We start from the raw sequence: 17,493 nt of genomic DNA, 5'->3' as shown, positions 1-17,493 counted from the left end.
AAGCAGCAAAAAGGGGCAACTCGGGAACCCTTCCAAGCAGTATTAATTGCATCGAATCATCAGGCTTCAGGCAGTCCTGGAGCTCATCACCAACGACTGCTTTCGCTCTTAAACTCTGGGCAAAACAAAATACCAAAATTATGACTGCAGTGTACCAGAATAGATTGGTTTTAGATTATCCTCTGGCCCAGGAAGGAGGGTTTGTGGAACATTTAACCTCTCCAATTGTTGTTTACAGGTAGATGACCAAAACAAGGTTATCCAAGACATCACTGATCGCATGGTCAAGATGGCACACGTCCCTGTCCAGCAGTGGAATAGTGCTTGGGACTGGACCAATGGATTCCGTGGTTGGTTTTCCATGATCGGTGGATTTAAGAGATTGTTTGTTATCCCAGCCAGTTTAATTCTGTTTTGTCTTTTAGGATCCTGAATTATTCCTTTCTTGCTCAAACCGCCTTCGTCAGGTGATGAAGGACATTGCTGAACGCAAAATAGCAACGCAGCTCCTGTCACTGTACATGTATTCCTCTGAGCCTATAGAACCTGTTTAACCATCCTCATGTTTTATCCTGGGCCATCTTCCCATACATGACAAGTTCGGGCTACAAAGGGGGGTGGAGCCATTAGGGCCCATCCGTCTCAAACCCGTGAAGAAACCATCGGACTGTTTGGGAAATTAGGGCCCCCTGAGAACTCAAATTGCTAATTTTTCTTGTTTCTGTTTCTTTCAGCTCCACAGTTGCGTTGTGATGGTGTGATACTTTTCATAAAGAATGATAAGTATCAAAGGGGGGAATGAAGGGGTCTGAACGCTTCAACCTGACAAAGGACTTCATGTACCAGAATTCCCTGCTTCATGACGGGTTTACTTACAGTCTGCAATACAGCTGTAATTAGGACATTGAGAAACTCTCTGTCAGCACATTGCACATTTTCATTTTTTTGGCTTCGCTGTTCTTATTCTCTGATAAGCTTTCACTGCTGTAACCTAGATTAGAACAATGGATGTATTATGTGATGGGCTGTATTACTGCAGACTCGCGAATTCCTTTCCAGAACTGCAAGTCCCAGCAGCCTCTCCTGCAGAACATGGGAGAAGTTTCACGAAAGTTCCAGGGTGTCTAGGGAGGGGGTCAGTAGCCCCTTCAGCCGGAATATGCTTGCTCAGCAATGCTTAGAACGCATGTGTAAAAGATAAGAACTGTAAAGTGCATAAGAGTCTGCTCCTGGAGGGGAGGGGCATGCAGTTGTACTGAGCCTTTGTCTTAGCTGCATCTTGCTGGCAATAAAAGTCTATCTTTACGGATCAGTTGTCTGGACCTCCTTACTGACTAAAAAGAGACGGTTACAGAGAGACGCCGCCATCAGCGCCACGCCCCTTCCTAGGCGCGCGCATCATTAGTTCTTGTAAAGGGCCCACAGCGGGAACCTGGCCACAGACCCGGATGCTGACATCAGAATCTTCAGCGTATAAAAGCTCAGCCTCACTCCACCTCAGCCCAAGGGTCCACCTCCGACGCAACACCTGGAATATCTAGCCTTCTATTGATGGCTTTGCCATTGGGATTTGGGTGTCATGATAGCCCTCTCATACAAGTCTGGGCTCAACTGAGGGAAGATTTCCAGAAACAAATCTTCTTCATATACAGTCAGTTGACCCAGCCTTAAGCTGGACCCACAAAGTTTGGGAAATTTTGTCCTAGGATGACAAGATGACAGTCACAGAAATGCTCCCACTTCAAGGCTGGCTTGTCCAGCAGGTGTCTTCATCGAGACTGCCGTTGGTCTCCATGAATGTATATTAAAGTCACAATTAGAGATGTGAATTGGAACTGGTATCGGTTCGGATTCCGGTTCGGATTCACATCGTGAAATCTTTATCTTGCAGTCCGATCGGGTTTTTTTTTTATCGGCTGCGCCCGAGCCGATAACCAAAAAATACAGCCGACTCTTTAAAATGATTTTGTTAGTATCCCCCTACCCACCGCACCCCCTCCCAAAAATTTTTTAAATACCTGGTGGTCCAGAGGGGGTCCCGGGAGCATTCTCCCGTGCTTGGGCCGTAGGCTGCCAGTAAACAAAATGGCGCCGATGGCCCTTTGCCCTTAGCATGTGACAGGGTATCCGTGCCATTGGCCGGTCCCTGTCACAGGGTAGGAGCAATGGACTGCCGGCGCCATCTTTAAAAATGGTGCGGGCCATCCAGTGCACCTACCATGTGACAGGGGCCGACCAATGGCACCGATAGCCCCCGGGACCCCCGCTGGACCACCAGGTAAACATTTTTTTTGGGGGGGGGGGGTCTGGAGGATGAGGGGATACTAACAAACTCATTTTAAAGGGTCAGGTTCTGTTTTTAGGTTGTGTCCTTTCTTCCCGCCCCCCCATAATGATAAGAAAACCCACTAAATTAATCGTGGGGTTTCCTATCGCTATCAGGGACCCCCCGATATCTGACGATATCTGACGATATTGAACGATATTTTCAATCGTCAGATAAACGATTCACATCCCTAGTCACAATATGTTCATAGTTAATCTAGGTTTGCTTACCTAGCTCCTTCTAAATGAGGGTCTTTACACTCCCCGAACTGACTATGGTCTGCATAGGGACCGCATCCAGCTCAACTGGGACCACAAAAGTACTAAGTTCCAGGCAAAGAGTATCAGAGTTACAAAGGTGGGTAATCATTAAGTTGACCCCAATAACTTCTTCTTAGCCCAGGGACATTCACTGGCAAAGTGACCTCGCTCTCCACAATGGAAGCATGACGCTGGATTTAAGTCTCAAGGCCAGTCCTTCTCTGGGGTCTGTGGCAGACACCTTCTTCCCTGACTATGGACGATGGGATCCAGTAGTGAATGTCTTTTTTGTATCTGGTGTACTCCAGCATTGACTAGGCTTGGTAGAAGGCATCAGCGACTCTATGGCGATTTCAAGGGTAAGTTTTGAATGCTGGAATACCCACTGCTGCATAAAGGGGTGCCTGCCAACTAAAAACTGCTCCAGAAGAATTAAGTTGGCCACTTCTGTGCCAGTCTTCCCTTCAGGTTGTAGCCACTTCCATCCTGCCTCCTTCAGTCAATAGAAGAGATTCTCCTGGCCAGAGGGCTTTCCACCAAAACGATTGTCTGTACACTTCTGGGGTACATGTACAAGGATAGCAGCTTTAATCTCTGTGTAGGTGGCTCTTCCATCTGGATTTGCAACCTGGAAGGTAACTTGGCTGTTGCCTGTCAACAAAATGCACAGGTAGGTGGTTCAAGTGGACTATGGCCATCCTGCTAACTGGGTGGTTTGTTCAAAATGTACTAGAAAAAATATCTGGTTCTTCTTCTGGAGTTATCTTAAATATCATGGGAACTAGATGATTAGGCCAGACTGGGGTAGCTTGCACTATTTATGTCAAGGCCATCTGTTTATCCAGTTGCTCTTGCAGGACTTGCTACTAGGCCCACTGGCCTCACAAAATGCTTTGTAGCAGCTGTTGACCTTCTGTGAGGGTCTGGAGTAATTTCTCCATGCTAGCTTGAAATATTTGGGCTATAGCCAGAACCTCTCTGTACTTAAAGGTTTGTAACTGTTTAAAGAAAGCATGAAAAAGAGACAGAAACTTTTTTTTCCTTCTTTTTCTCTCCAAACACCCGCCACCCCCTCCCCCCACACACCCCTAACCTGTCCGTCTCTGACTAACTTAATATTTCCTCTTTAATTGGATATGATTAGGCCCTTTAGCCCGAAGGATTTGACTATTGGTGCTGCTGCTGCTGCAGCTGGGCCAGAAGGAAAAAACGATTTTTTGGAAAACATGGGTTCCTGGTCTGTGCTGGGTTTAGACCAGTAAATCCCAATGCTATATGTTAAAGCATGGAGCAGTCTTGCTTTAGGAAGTTGTACCAAATAAAAAAACCACAGCTGGGACTCTGGCTTTCAATAGAAAAGTACTTTTATTCTTCACATAAACAGAAAGACAGCAAAAAGCTTGCTTATCTCAGCAGTGTTACATCAAAAGTCAAGCATTCAAATGTACGGGACTCTGGCATAGTTCCTGGGCTAGTTTGCTCCTTCTTGAATTCTGGGCTTTTATTCCTCTTCCCTGGGAAACACCCTATGGCCTGGATTCCCACTCTGGATATTTAAAGCAGACCCAGCCAAATAGCTGGTCCTAGTTCTCTAAGGTGTTCTGGGGTTCTCTATATACCCTTCACATGGACCTAGTGAGAGATGGAATGGATGGGAACAATGCTGGATAGATTTTGACAGCTAATGAAGAGAAAAGCAAGTCATTGAAAATAATTGCTCAGTGATGGCTGCAAGATGAGAGGTGCTGCAGACTTGCAAAGAAGGTTGCCCAGGTTCAGTAGTACATCTGGTCTAATATCACCTTCATTAGCCTTGAAAAGAATCCATAGCTTAGTGAAAGTCGGTTGTAAAAACGAGAGCTATGTGTATGCAGAACCTAGTGCTTGACCTCAGCCAAGGACTGTGCAGTAATGCCTGAACTAAAGTAGAGGGGATATACAATAAGGAAACATTCATAAGAACATAAGTGCCATGCTGGGTCAGATTAATAGTCCATTGAGCATAGCATCCTGAGGCCGATCCAGTCCCGCAGAAGTACCCAGCAGATCCTAATGGGAAGATCCATTCTCTATTGCTCATTCCAAGAAATAAGAAGTGGTGATCCTCACATCTGCCTGGCTGATAATTTCCCAGGTAGTTGTGAATGAAGACTCATCGCACCACTTCCCAACCCTAGTTCCAAAAGAGTTGGAAGCCCAGAGGAAAAAAGAAGACACTGATGATAGAAAATTATTCAAAATTGTTCAATCACAAGAGGATAGTGAGAAATTACAAGACAGCCTGGCAGGATTAAGAGACAGAGCATCCAAATGGCAGATGATATTTAATGTGGACAAGTGCAAAGTGATGCACATAGAGAAGAGCAACCCAAATTATAGCTACATAATGCAAAGTTTTACATTTGGAGTCACTGCCCAGGAAAAGGATCTAGGCATCATCGTGGATAATATGTTGAAATCCTCTGCTCAGTGTGCAGCAGAGGTGGCCAAGAAAGCAAATAAAATGCTAGGAATTAGGGGATGAAGTGACATCATCTCCAGAGATGGCGGCCTAATAGCAGAGTTCTTGACCCGACTTTACAATCAGCTGTCATCCCGACGCTGAATTACCCTGCCTATGCTGTGCCGGTACGTGTGCGGATGAGCTTGAGTGCAGAAATATCCTAACTACAGAAAAAACCTGATTTAAAGAAGTTCTCCTTCGCGAGCTGGCAAGCATCTCAGGCCCTTGGCTGCAGCAAGGAGGAAGACATGGCTGCCACTGTACGCAAGTCTGATGCGGCAGAAGATGCGATCTATACTGAAGAAACAGAGGAGGGGATACCTTTGCAGGTGGATTTCTGTCGCTGGTTCTCTGAAATACGCCAGGACATGGCACTTATTGAAACTGAGTTTGGAAACATGTTTTTTGAGCTGCAGAGTGAAGTCGCAGACTTAGGGAAATGTGTGGAAGAGGTGGAGTCGCAGGCAGAAGAGCAGGCAGCTGAAGCTGTGTCAGGCAGCTGAAGCTGTCAGAACTGGAAGACCCTATGGAGGACCTAGAGAACAGGTCCAGGAGGTCTAATATGTGCTTTTGTGGAGTTCCTGAGCTGCCTGCATTCAAAGACTGTTTCCAGGTAGTGATGAGTATCTGTACTGGATTCAGAAGATGTGGTTGCGCCTTTGCCTGATATCAAGCTTGAGAAAATGTTGTGTCCGTCGGTGCCCGATGCCCTCTCTCCGCCCTCCTTACCTCTCTGGCGCCTCCATCTCCTACCGCAGGAAGATTGGCTGCCGCGGCGTTCTTCTGCTGCAAGTCCTCGGGCGTTCCCGGACTGGCTCGATGCTGCTATCTGCCATGTTCCTGAAGGCCTAGGGGCGCGCGCGGTGCGGCCCCGACTGAAGTACCGGCAATGGCGCGAACCTCGGGGTGTCCCCCGAGGATGAAGTCACCCGCAACAGATATTTAAGGTCTCAGTATTTGCTAACAGATCGAGTTAGCAAGGAAGGACAACGGACTCGCTTTGTCTCTCTAAGCAACTCTGCCTCCTCGGATTTACCAGAGGTACCCACTCCTCGAAGGCCTCGCTTTCTCCTTTGTTTTTCAGGTGACAGTCTGGAGCCGGTACTTGCTCCTCGAGGGCCCTTATCCCAGACTTGCTCTTCTGCCTGGAAGTCTTCACTACCAACTATCAGCTACATCAGTGAGTTACCATCATTCTCTCTGAGCTTTCCCTGGAACCAGGTACCCGCTCCTCGAGGGCCTATACTTTCCAGCTCCTGGGCTTCATTGGGACATTGTGTGAGTGTTACCATCTGCATACCCTGCCTACTCACGATATCTCAGTTTCTCTCAGCTCAGCCTCCAGGGATCGCTGTTCCAGTATCTGAGGGACTACAGCCCAGCCGGGCTTACCACCTCACTACTGCCATCTCTGGTGGTTCATATATTGTCTAAATAAAGAACTAGTGTGTGTTTGTCTCCTAACTCTGAGCCTGACCGGTGGTCCCTCTCAGGATCACCCCCCGGGGGCGTGGTCATCTGCCACTGGTTCAAGGATCCACCCTAAACACTCATATAACTTCAGATTCCGAACAGATTGCAACTCCTTGCAACAGATCCTGAACAGAAAGCACACAGAGCTCTTGGTGAGCCCAGAGGTAATCTTCCCCGTGACATTGTAATTTGCTTCCATGATTTCACATTAAAGGAGAAGGTGGCCATGATGGCCAGGAAAAAAGGCCAAATTACATGGCAATATCATCAGGTGAATATTTTCCAAGATCTCTCCCTGATTACCATTTGCAAGCGGAGAGCCTTTCAGGACATTATTACTATACTGAAGCATGAGGACATTTGTTACCTATGGACATTTCCTTTTGGTCTTCAGTTTACTATCAAAGGTAATTCAGATAAAGTGAAGACAGTGGAGGTTGCAGCGGATTCTTTACACAAGGCTGGTAGATCTGTTCCAGTGGGAGAGCTATCTGAGTCTTTTGGGGTTTGCCTGGAAAAGAAAAATGATCGGCCTAAATGGCAGAGGGTCCAAGGGTCAGTCAGTGTCTCAGAAGGCATCCAGACACAAACTTGTCACCTGGAATGGCGACTGTTGGATGAACATTCTTATCAAGGGACTTATCTTGTGCCCGTCTTGGAGTTCATACTGCACCCTATACTATGAGTTTTTTCTTTTCTCTTATTGGGGCAGGTACATTCTATCTTTTTGGCGGTTGGGTGAGGGCTTCTCGCAGCAAAGGTGATATCTGGGATGTGCTGTTTTCAGTTTAAGCTTTTCAGATATGAGATGGGTTTTGGGAGCTGATGCCATGTCTGGTGGTGCCATTCCTCCCAGGGGAAAGTTGCATCTCATGGGGATGAAGTTTAGTATAGGTTTGGAGGGAGTGGGTGGGAGGGATTGGGGTTGGGTATTCTTCAGGGTTTAGGAGCTTTTTGTATTTTTAGGGCCCTTGATCATCAGGCTACATTTGTGGGTGTGCTTGCTTGGTTGCTTAGGGAAGAGGAGGAGAAGTTTGGGGGTGGCTATTTCGAGGTCCTTTTTTACTATTTTTACGATGGCGACACTTAAGATTATGTCTTTAAATACTAAGGGTCTCAACTCTCCTATTAAATGGAAATCATTATTTAAGGAGGCAGAAGGTCTAGGGGCCAATGTGATTTTCTGCCAAGAAATGCACCTAGAAGCCATATTTCTTCATTTAATGGGTTCAAAAAAATATCCCTATCAATTTTTTGCTCCAGCGACCAAAGATAATAAATATTGCGGAGTGGAGATTCTGCTAGCTCACAATTTAATTGTAGATGTGAAATCTGTGCTTCGAGATGTCAATGGCAGGTTTTTTTTATTTTAAAGGTTTTAATTAATGGGGAACTGCTTACTCTGGTGAACTTATATGCTCCGAATTCTCACAGGGAGTCTTTTTACAGAACCTCACTGACACTTTTCATGGTTGGACAGAAGGTCACATTTTGTTAGGGGGGATTTCAATTTAACTCATTACCCTTTTTGAGACAACTCATCTGACTCTGGGGGTGCTTCTCGCCTGCAGCAACAATATCTAAAGAATTTGATCAATATGTGGGTTTGCAAGATATTTGGAGGCTGAGGAACCCCTCTTTAAGAAATTTCTACTCGTCGCCCCATGACTCCTATTCCCGTATTGATTATTTTTTGCTGGATAAAATGTTGGTGGGAGGAGTGCACTTTACTGGGATTGGACATATCACTTGGTCCAATCACGCATTGATTTGGGTAGAGTTGCAGGTTGGGTGATTGCAGACAGGTGACAGCTTTTGGAAATTAAATGAATCCTTTCTCTCCAACAAGGAGTTCAATGTGGTTCTTATAAAGGATACTGAAGATTATTTCCTATTCAATGATATGGGGGATGTTAGCCCAGTGACCTTGTGGGAGGGCATGAAAGCTGTGATTAGGGGGAAGCTAATTTCATGAGCATCTTTTCTTAAAAGACAAAAATCAGAACAGAGGCTGCAACTGATGCTACACATAGGTAAGCTGGAAGTACAACATAAACGTTGCAGGGAAGCACATACTAAGTCTGCGCTAGATGTGGCACGACAAGAGCTGCAGGTTTTGGATTTGGCAGAGATTGCATCTCAAATGTTGAGAGTAAAACAATGATTTTTTGAATTTGGTAATAAGGCCGACGGTCTCTTGGTTAGGCGTCTTAAATCCCAATCCATGCAAAATCAGATCCTTAAAATTAAGGATAAAGAGAGAAATATGATTTATAATAGTAAGCGATCTCTGATCGATTTGCCCAATTTTATGGAGAATTATATGCATCAGATATTCTTTATTCAGAAATCGAGAATTATCTTACTTCTGTATCTTTACATTATCTGCTGGATAAAGCTAGGAATCTCCTAAATGCTTCTATAAGGAGGAAGAGATTTTCACTGTCATATCAGATTTAAATTTGGGCAAGGTATCTGGCCTTGATGGTTAATCTGCCAAATTTTATAAAGTTTGTAAGTCAGCTATTGTGAAACCCCTGGCTTCTATGTTTAACTTCCTTAGAGAGGGGAGCCATCTGGCGATGGAGGCAAATGTGGCAGGCAGGGAAAAATGTGTGTGGGATCCTACATTTTGTGGTTCATATAGACCCATTTCCCTTATAAACTTGGATCTAAATATTTTAGTGAAGGTAATAGCTACTTGTTTTCGGTTTATTGCTCCTGTACTTAACCATGGGGATCAGCCAGGCTTTGTACCTGGTAGGCTAGCCATGGATAATGTGCAGCGGGTACTGAATCTTAGTTGGTGGATTCAACATCATGATATTCCAGCAGCTCTTTTGGCGGTAGATGCTGTGAAAGATAAAGGGGATGGAACAGCTTCCCTATGAGGAAAGGCTGAAGAGATTAGGGCTGTTCAGCTTGGAGAAGAGACGGCTGAGGGGGGATATGATAGAGGTCTTTAAGATCATGAGAGGTCTTGAATGAGTAGATGTGACTTGGTTATTTTCACTTTCGAATAATAGAAGGACTAGGGGGCATTCCATGAAGTTAGCAAGTAGCACATTTAAGACTAATCGGAGAAAATTCTTTTTCACTCAACGCACAATAAAGCTCTGGAATTTGTTGCCAGAGGATGTGGTTAGTGCAGTTAGTGTAGCTGGGTTCAAAAAAGGTTTGGATAAGTTCTTGGAGGAGAAGTCCATTAATGGCTATTAATCAATTTTACTTAGGGAATAGCCACTGCTATTAATTGCATCAGTAGCATGGGATCTTCTTAGTGTTTGGGTAATTGCCAGGTTCTTGTGGCCTGGTTTTGGCCTCTGTTGGAAACAGGATGCTGGGCTTGATGGACCCTTGGTCTGACCCAGCATGGCAATTTCTTATGTTCTTATGGGCTTATCTTTTCCAGGTCCTCAATAAGTTTGGGTTCAGGTCTTCCTTTTTGACTTGGCTCAGAGCACTTTATGATCACCCGAAAGCCTGTGTTAGGTTAAATGGGAGGTATTTGGAGTTGTTTGGAGTGGGCAAAAGCTCCCGACAGGGCTGCCCGCTATCTCCTCTTTTGTTTGCGTTATCTCTAGAACCTTTTGCGGACAAAGTCAGGAGTTCTGAGTTCATCAAAGGGGTACTTGTGGCAGGGAAGTCATATAAAATGACTTTATTTGTTGATGATCTGTTGTTTACTTTGACTAATCCTGAAAAATCTCTTTTAGCTCTTCTTGGGGACATAATGGATCTGTGTTGGGGTTTAACGTAAATGAAGACAAATCCAATATTTTAAATCTATCTTTAGATGGAGCTCTGGCTAAGCGATTACTTCAGTTGTTCCCCTTTAAATAGGCAACAAGATATGTTAAATACCTGGGAATCCATCTGGGGTCAGATCTGTCGATGTTGTTCGACTTAAATTATATTCCCCTGTTTAAAGAGATTCTTCAGGATTTGGAGAGATGGGATTGTCTCTTTCTATCTTGGTTTGGAAGAATTTCTGTTATTAAGATTAATGTTCTGTCGTGCCTATGCTATTTTTTTCAAACATTGCCAATGGCTGTCTCCTCACGGGTACTTAAAATTAGCAGAAAGTATTGTTGAGCTTCATTTGGAAGAGATGACCAACCAGGATGGCGAGAACGGAATTGTATAGACCTAAACCCAGGGTGGGTTGGGAGTCCCAAACTTGGAATTTTATTATGCTGCCGCACAGTTAAAAATGATCTGGGAATGGCACTACAGAAGCAAGAGTAAGGTTTGGATAGATTTGGAGCAAGATATATTTGGGCTGCCATCATTAGACATATATGTGTGGAGGTCAGGGAAAACAGAGATGGACTGTAGTAGGGGCTCTCCTTTTACTTCACACTCCTTGAGAACTTGGCGTAGGTATCATACTCATGCTACATCTTTCCTGTATACTAAAGATTTTCCACCAGAGGAATCATTGGCTGCAGCAGCTGACTGGGTGGGATTAGGTATTGAGGGACTGGAGCATGTATGGGGCTCTGGGTCCATCATTCCTTTTAACGCTCTGTGCCTGTCTTTCCCCTTAGAGGAGAAAGACAGGTTTCCCTATTTGCAATTAGCCTCTTTTGTCGGGTCCAAGAGGATTGCTGCGGATCTTTGCAGCAGCAAGTCTATGTTTGAAGTGCTCTGCTCTAGAGAGGATAAATTGGAAAAGATGATTTCCAAACTCTATAATTTACTTCTTGGGGATCTTGATCTTAAACCAAAATGTGCTGCTTTGGGAGAATGATTTTTCTGAAACACTAGAAGATGCTGAGTGGAATATGTGGTACCAGTTGACAGAGAAAAGCTCTGTATCTTCTTTGATTTTGGAAAACAGTTATAAATTATTGTCAGGTGGTAACTTTCTCTGGCTAAATTAGCTAAAATGTATATGGGGAACTCTGCTTTTTGTTGGCGCAATTGTGGGGATTGTGGTAGTTTCTTCTACATATGGTGGACCTGCCTTAAGGTTTCGAGATATTGGGATATGGTATTAGAGCTTGTGGCTGAAATAACCAGTATTAGAGGGCCAAAATTCCCTAAATTACTTCTGATCTCCATGGGCCTTGTTGATATAAACACATATTACAGTGCCTTATCTGACATATTATTGTAGGGGCACATTGTGAACTTGCCACCTGGTAGAGAAAAATTGAGGTTCCACAGAAATTACATTTGGAGAAAGTCTGTCTCGGTTTTTTACTATATATAAACTGACGGCATACTTACATGATGACATTCCGAGGTTTGAAGCTACCAGGAGCTCTTTTATGTCTTGGCGATCACCCATAGATTTAGGATAGTGGGATTTTGGATAGTGGATCTTCAAGTGCTGAGTAATTGCTTGAGTGGGTTTTGCTCCTGAGGGTGATGGGAATGGGATGAGAGGGGAGTGATGTTAAGGGAGGAGGGAAGGGAGGTAGGTTTGGGGGTAAACCAAATGTTGTTTGAAATATCAATCCGCTGTCAGCAATATGTTATGCTGGATTGAGAATTTGTGTGGGTGTTTATTAATATTTTCTGTAGGATCCTCAGAGGGGTCTCTGAGTTATCTATTTCCTTGAACATTTATTATGTCTACATAGTGATCACCTCTCTTCAGTTTTCTGTATTGCACGGATTGACTTGTCATTGATGTATTTTGCATATGCCAATTTTTTCAATAAACAGTAAATTAAAAAAAAATGCTAGGAATTATTAGGAACGGAATGGAGAATAAAACAGAGAATATCATAATGACTCTATATCACTCCATGATACGACCACATCTTGAGTAATATGTGCAATTCTGGTCACCACATCTCAAGAAAGATATAGCAGAATTAGAGGAGGTACAGAGAAGGCCAACCATAATGATAAAGGGGATGGAACAATTCCCCTATAAAGAAAGGCTAAAGAGGTTAAGGCTCTTCAGCTTGGAGAAGAGAGGGCTGAGGGGAGATATGATAGAGGTCTATAAAATAATGAGTGGAGTGGAACGAGGAAAACACAAATCAGTTGTTTACTCTTTCAAAAATTACAAAGACTAGGGTACACACAATAAAGTTACTATGTAATACATTTAAGACAAAGAGGAGAAAATATTTTTTTACTCAATTCATAATTTAACTCTGGAATTTGTTGTCAGAGGATGTGATGAAAGCTGTTAGTGTAGCTGAGTTTAAAAAAGGATTTGGACAATTTCCTGGAAGAAAAGTCAATAGTCCCTGGGATAAGCATCATGGAATCTATTGAACTTTGGGATCTTGCCAAGTACTTGTGCTTGGCCACTGTTGAAAACAGGATACTGGGCTTGATGAACCATTAGTCTGACCCAGAATGGCAAATCTTATGTTCTTATGACACTGCCAGGTTGAAAAAATCCCACATAGGAAAAGGCTTTCATCTAGTGCTTTCCCCTTCTGTGTGTGTGTGTGTATGCTGGAGAGTGTGTGTGTGGGGGGGAGGTTTAAATATGAGCCTTAGAGTATTCAGTGATAGTACTTATGCACTGAGGGAGAACTGAGAGCAGAAGATTTCTGGTGATTGATAAGGATTGGCGATTTGCTTTGCTGGGTAATTTTGGGACTTAAAAGTTTGGGAGAGAGGTGAAATTGTAGGTAAATTAATCTTTCGTTTGTGTGACATCGTAACATAGTATTGATGGCATAAAAAGACCAAATGGTCCATCCACTCTACCCAGCAAGTTTCTTATTGTATTAATTGCCGCGCCGTGCACGTTACCCCGAAGCCTTTTGTTAAGGGAAGTAATATTAACAATCAAAACCAAGCACTGTGAAACCCAATTCCTGCTATCAACATTTTTACAGGGTGAGCAGCCTTCTTGACAATTCCAACGATGCCACTTTTGGACTTGCTCAGAAGCAGTCCTTCATTTTTTCCCTAATGTCTGTGTACCAGTACCCTGTACCATGAAAGCCAGGGCCCTGACTTTATCCCCCTGCCATCGAAGCGGAAAGCGATGTTGCAGTTGCGTCAAAATCATGAAAGCTAATTGGTTACGGGTAGCAATCCCCATGCCTTTTGTTAGGGGTAACAGCTGCCGCTCCATGCAGGTTACCCCCATCCACCTTTTTCTTCATTTCCACCTCTAGCCTTTAGGGATCCACAGTGTTTCTCCCTTAATTAAAGAGGAAAGGTAGTTAATTTTTAATTGTGTGTGCCTGACTAAAAGAAACAGTCTTTGTTTTATTGACTGTTATCCCATATAAGAGCACATTTTCACACCAAAAATCAATTAGGGATTAATCTAAAACAAGGGAGTAACCCAGCCCTTATCAACAGATTAATTATTGTCCCCTTGCAGATCATTGCCAAACGAACATTAAATACACCACATAAACTGAAAACATTTTAATTTGTTCATCTCTACTCCCTTACTGACTTAAATTAACTAAGAACTCAACAATATAAAGATGCAGGCAGCGGTCCAGCAGCGAGATGGGGGCCTCCCAGTCTTTTGCACTGAGTGCCACATGAATGATTATTTATCAGTTCGTGAGAGGTTGTAGGTATATGCCCAATGCAAAGAATTCCTGGCTCTCAGAGAACGATTTCCAGTCTCTGGAGACTAGAGTGGCAGACCTGGAGCAGTTGAGACAGACAGAGGTATATAAAGGAGATCTTCAGCATCATAGTAGAGAAGTCTACCTCCAATCTGGCAGTCCCTGTGCTACTTTGGAGGAGCAAAGCCACCTAGACAGAGATCATCACCTTGGTGCAGCAGGAAGTAATCCTATAGCTAGGACCTGCTCTCCAGGTGATGCATTAGCCTCTCACACCAAGGATGGGTCTCCAAAGGCTAGTGCCCAGGAGGAAAGAGTTAGCTGGTGATTTGATTATTAGGAATGTAGATAGCTGTTTGCTGGTGGATGTGATGACCACTTGTTACTTGCCTGCCTGGCGTGAAGGTGGCAGACCTCATGCATCACCTATATAGGATTTTAGACAGTGCTAGGGAGGAGCCAGCTGTTGAAATACATGTGGGTACCAACAACATAGGAAGGTGTGAGAGGGAGGTTCTGGAAGCCAAATTTAGGCTCTTAGGTAGCAAGTTGAAATCCAGACCCTCCAGGGTACCATTCTCCGAAATGCTTTCTGTTCCATGCGCAGGACCCCAGAGGCAGGCGAAGCACCAGAGCCTCAATGCGCAAGTGCAGGGAAGAGGGCTTTAGTTTGTTAGGAATTGGGCGACATTTTGGGGAAGGGAGAGACCTGTTCCAAAAGGATGGGCTCCATCTTAACCAGAGTGGGACCAGGCTGCTGACACTAACCTTTAAAAAGGAGATAGAGCAGCTTCTTGAACTAGGACAAGGGGGAAAAACAGTTGCTCAGCAGCACATAATTCAGAGGGTGAAATAGTCGAAGACTACTAAAGAAACAGAGGAGTTAGAGCATCTCGACAGAGAGGGTCTAAAAAAGCAAAGTAAGTAAAGAAGAGATTGAGTTAAAAGATGCTAAATTATCCCTGTTAACTGCTAGAAAGTTGTATATAGAAATAAAAACACACCTTGAAATGTCTCTATACTAATGTCAGAAGTCTCAGAAGTCTAAAAAGTAAGGGGCGGATTTTCAGAGCCCTGCTCGCGTAAATCCGCCCAAAACCGGGCGGATTTACGCGAGCAGGGCCCTGCGTGCCGGTGAGCCTATTTTACATAGGCTCACCGGCGCGCGCAGAACCCTGGGACTCGCGTAAGTCCCGGGGTTTTCGGAGTGGGCGTGTCGGGAGGCGTGTCGGGGGCGGGGCCGGAGCGCGCGGCGTTGCGGGGGCGTGTCGGCAGTGTTTTGGGGGCGGGTACGGGGGCGTGGTTACGGCCCGGGGGCGTGGCCGCGCCCTCCGTACCCGCCCCCAGGTCGCGGCCCGGCGCGCAGGAGGCCCGCTGGCGCGCGGGGATTTACGCCTCCCTCTGGGAGGCGTAAATCCCCCGACAAAGGTAGGATGGGGGTTTAGACAGGGCCGGGCGGGTGGGTTAGGTAGGGGAAGGGAGGGGAAGGTGAGGGGAGGGCAAAGGAAAGTTCCCTTCTAGGCCGCTCCGATTTCGGAGCGGCCTAGGAGGGAACGGGGGTAGGCTGCGCGGCTCGGCGCGCGCAGGCTATACGAAATCGATAGCCTTGCGCGCGCCGATCCAGGATTTTAGCCGATACGTGCGACTACGCGCGTATCTACTAAAATCCAGCGTACTTTTGTTTGCGCCTGGAGCGCTCGTCTGAAAATCTACCCCTAAGTTGGGAGAGTTAGAGATAACTTAAAATTATCCATCTAAATGGCAAGGTTTTGTATATTCAGCCCCTTATCTGGCTAGATTTTAGCCGGGTAAATCATTATCTAGCCGGATAAAAAAGGTGTTCTGGGGTGTTTCGGGGGTTAGCCGGATAAAGTTATCCGGCTAACTGAGCCGATTTTCAGCTATAACCAGCTGGGTTAGCCGGATAACTTTAGATCTGCTTCACTATGCAGTAAAGCCCTAATGCAGCTTAGTAAATGATCCCCTATGCTTGTGCATGAGCAAATGGAGCTTGTGCCTGAGGCAAAGTGACTTGCCCAAAGCTCACAAGGACTTTCAATGGTGGGAGCAGGATTTGAACCCTCAGCCCAGTAGCCAGCGGCTAAGAGATCCCTCAGTCTTCCCCATCTGCACTGAGTTGAAGAGCTGGGGGAGGGGTGCCCTTTGACATAACCTTTCCCCTGCTCAGGGCCAACCCCTTTAAGGTGGCATTCATCTTGGGTTTCAAGTCATCTTTCCTTCTGTTTACCAGCTGCTTAAATTGTTATAATTTTGTGTTGAAAAGGGGACATTACCTACTACCACCACTTATCACTTGACTAGCACTGCTCGACGCACGCAGCACCACGCAAAGCACACAGGAGAGGCAGTCCCTGCTCAGTAAAGCTTACAATCTAATGAAGACAAACACACAGGGCAAAAAGAGAGACTCTCAGTCCTACGGGCGGTGGCAGATTTTCTGGCGCACCGCCAGCTTCAGCAGCCACCCCGTGTCCCTGGATCAAAGCAGGAACTTCCCCAGCGAAACGTAGACGAATGTGAACCGCCCGGCGGACGACTCTTACCTCATACTGTAAAGGACCTGGCCGTCTGGATACACTCGCAGCATGATGTTGTCCGTGGTGGTGTCATGAATAAAAGATCTCTTGGAGTGAACGAAGAAGACGTCCGGAACCCATATCTTCTTCACCAGTCTGCCATCAAACGTCATGCTTTTATTGGCGTTGCTGGGGAAAGAGAGGCGTTCGTCCTTCCAGTAATGCCTCAAGTACAGGGTCATTGTGAAGTCCTGGGTTTTGGAAAATAAAGTGCCTGTAAGAAGTGGGCAACATTCAAGCCGAGTAAATGGGGATCGGTGGCCATGCTTTCTTTGACTGGGTTCGTTTCTGCAATGGCTCACGTCGTTTTGACAGGTCGGTACTGAAATTTAGTCACGGCATCAGAATTCAAATTCCTGTGCTTGCAAAAAGTCCAGAGAGTTTTATTCATGTATTTATTAACATGCAAACTTAGTAAACGACCCCCTAAGTTTGTACCTGAGGCGATGGGGGACCAAGTGACTTACCCAAGGTCACGGGGAGCGTTAATGGGCGAAGCAGGATTTGAACCCTTAATCTAGTAGCCAGCAGCTAAGAGATCCCTCAATCTTCCGCTCATCTACACTGAGTTGAAGAACTGGTGCTCTTTGACATGAGCTTTCCTCTGCTGAGGGCAACTCCTTCAAATAACTCATATTTATAAACCACGATTTCCCTTTTAAAAAATGCTGAAAGTGTTCCTGGAACCTGCATCTCACCAACACCTCAGCTGAGAGAAGACATTTGCGGGAGCTCAGCACCCCCTAGCAAAATCACTATGACGTCATTCATTAATTACTGCCTCTCAAGGAAGCATACTGAGCTACCTCCACCACGTCCTACA

General features: G+C 45.2%; 1 protein-coding gene across 1 annotated transcript in view; it reads right to left on the bottom strand.

Annotated features, from left to right (window-relative positions):
- GABRR2 (gamma-aminobutyric acid type A receptor rho2 subunit) overlaps window positions 1–17,493 on the bottom strand; it is a 67,134-nt gene that overhangs the window by 28,226 nt on the left and 21,415 nt on the right. Inside the window, exon 4 of the mRNA XM_029595422.1 lies at window positions 16,638–16,861. Coding sequence (XP_029451282.1) covers window positions 16,638–16,861 — 224 coding nt within the window. The remainder of the gene's footprint in view (window positions 1–16,637; window positions 16,862–17,493) is intronic.

The sequence above is a fragment of the Rhinatrema bivittatum genome, chromosome 3 (assembly GCF_901001135.1).
Source record: "Rhinatrema bivittatum chromosome 3, aRhiBiv1.1, whole genome shotgun sequence".
Classification (NCBI taxonomy): Eukaryota; Metazoa; Chordata; class Amphibia; order Gymnophiona; family Rhinatrematidae; genus Rhinatrema; species Rhinatrema bivittatum.
The sequence above is the reverse complement of the archived record's forward strand: the minus strand, read 5'-3'. Positions and strand labels throughout refer to the sequence as shown.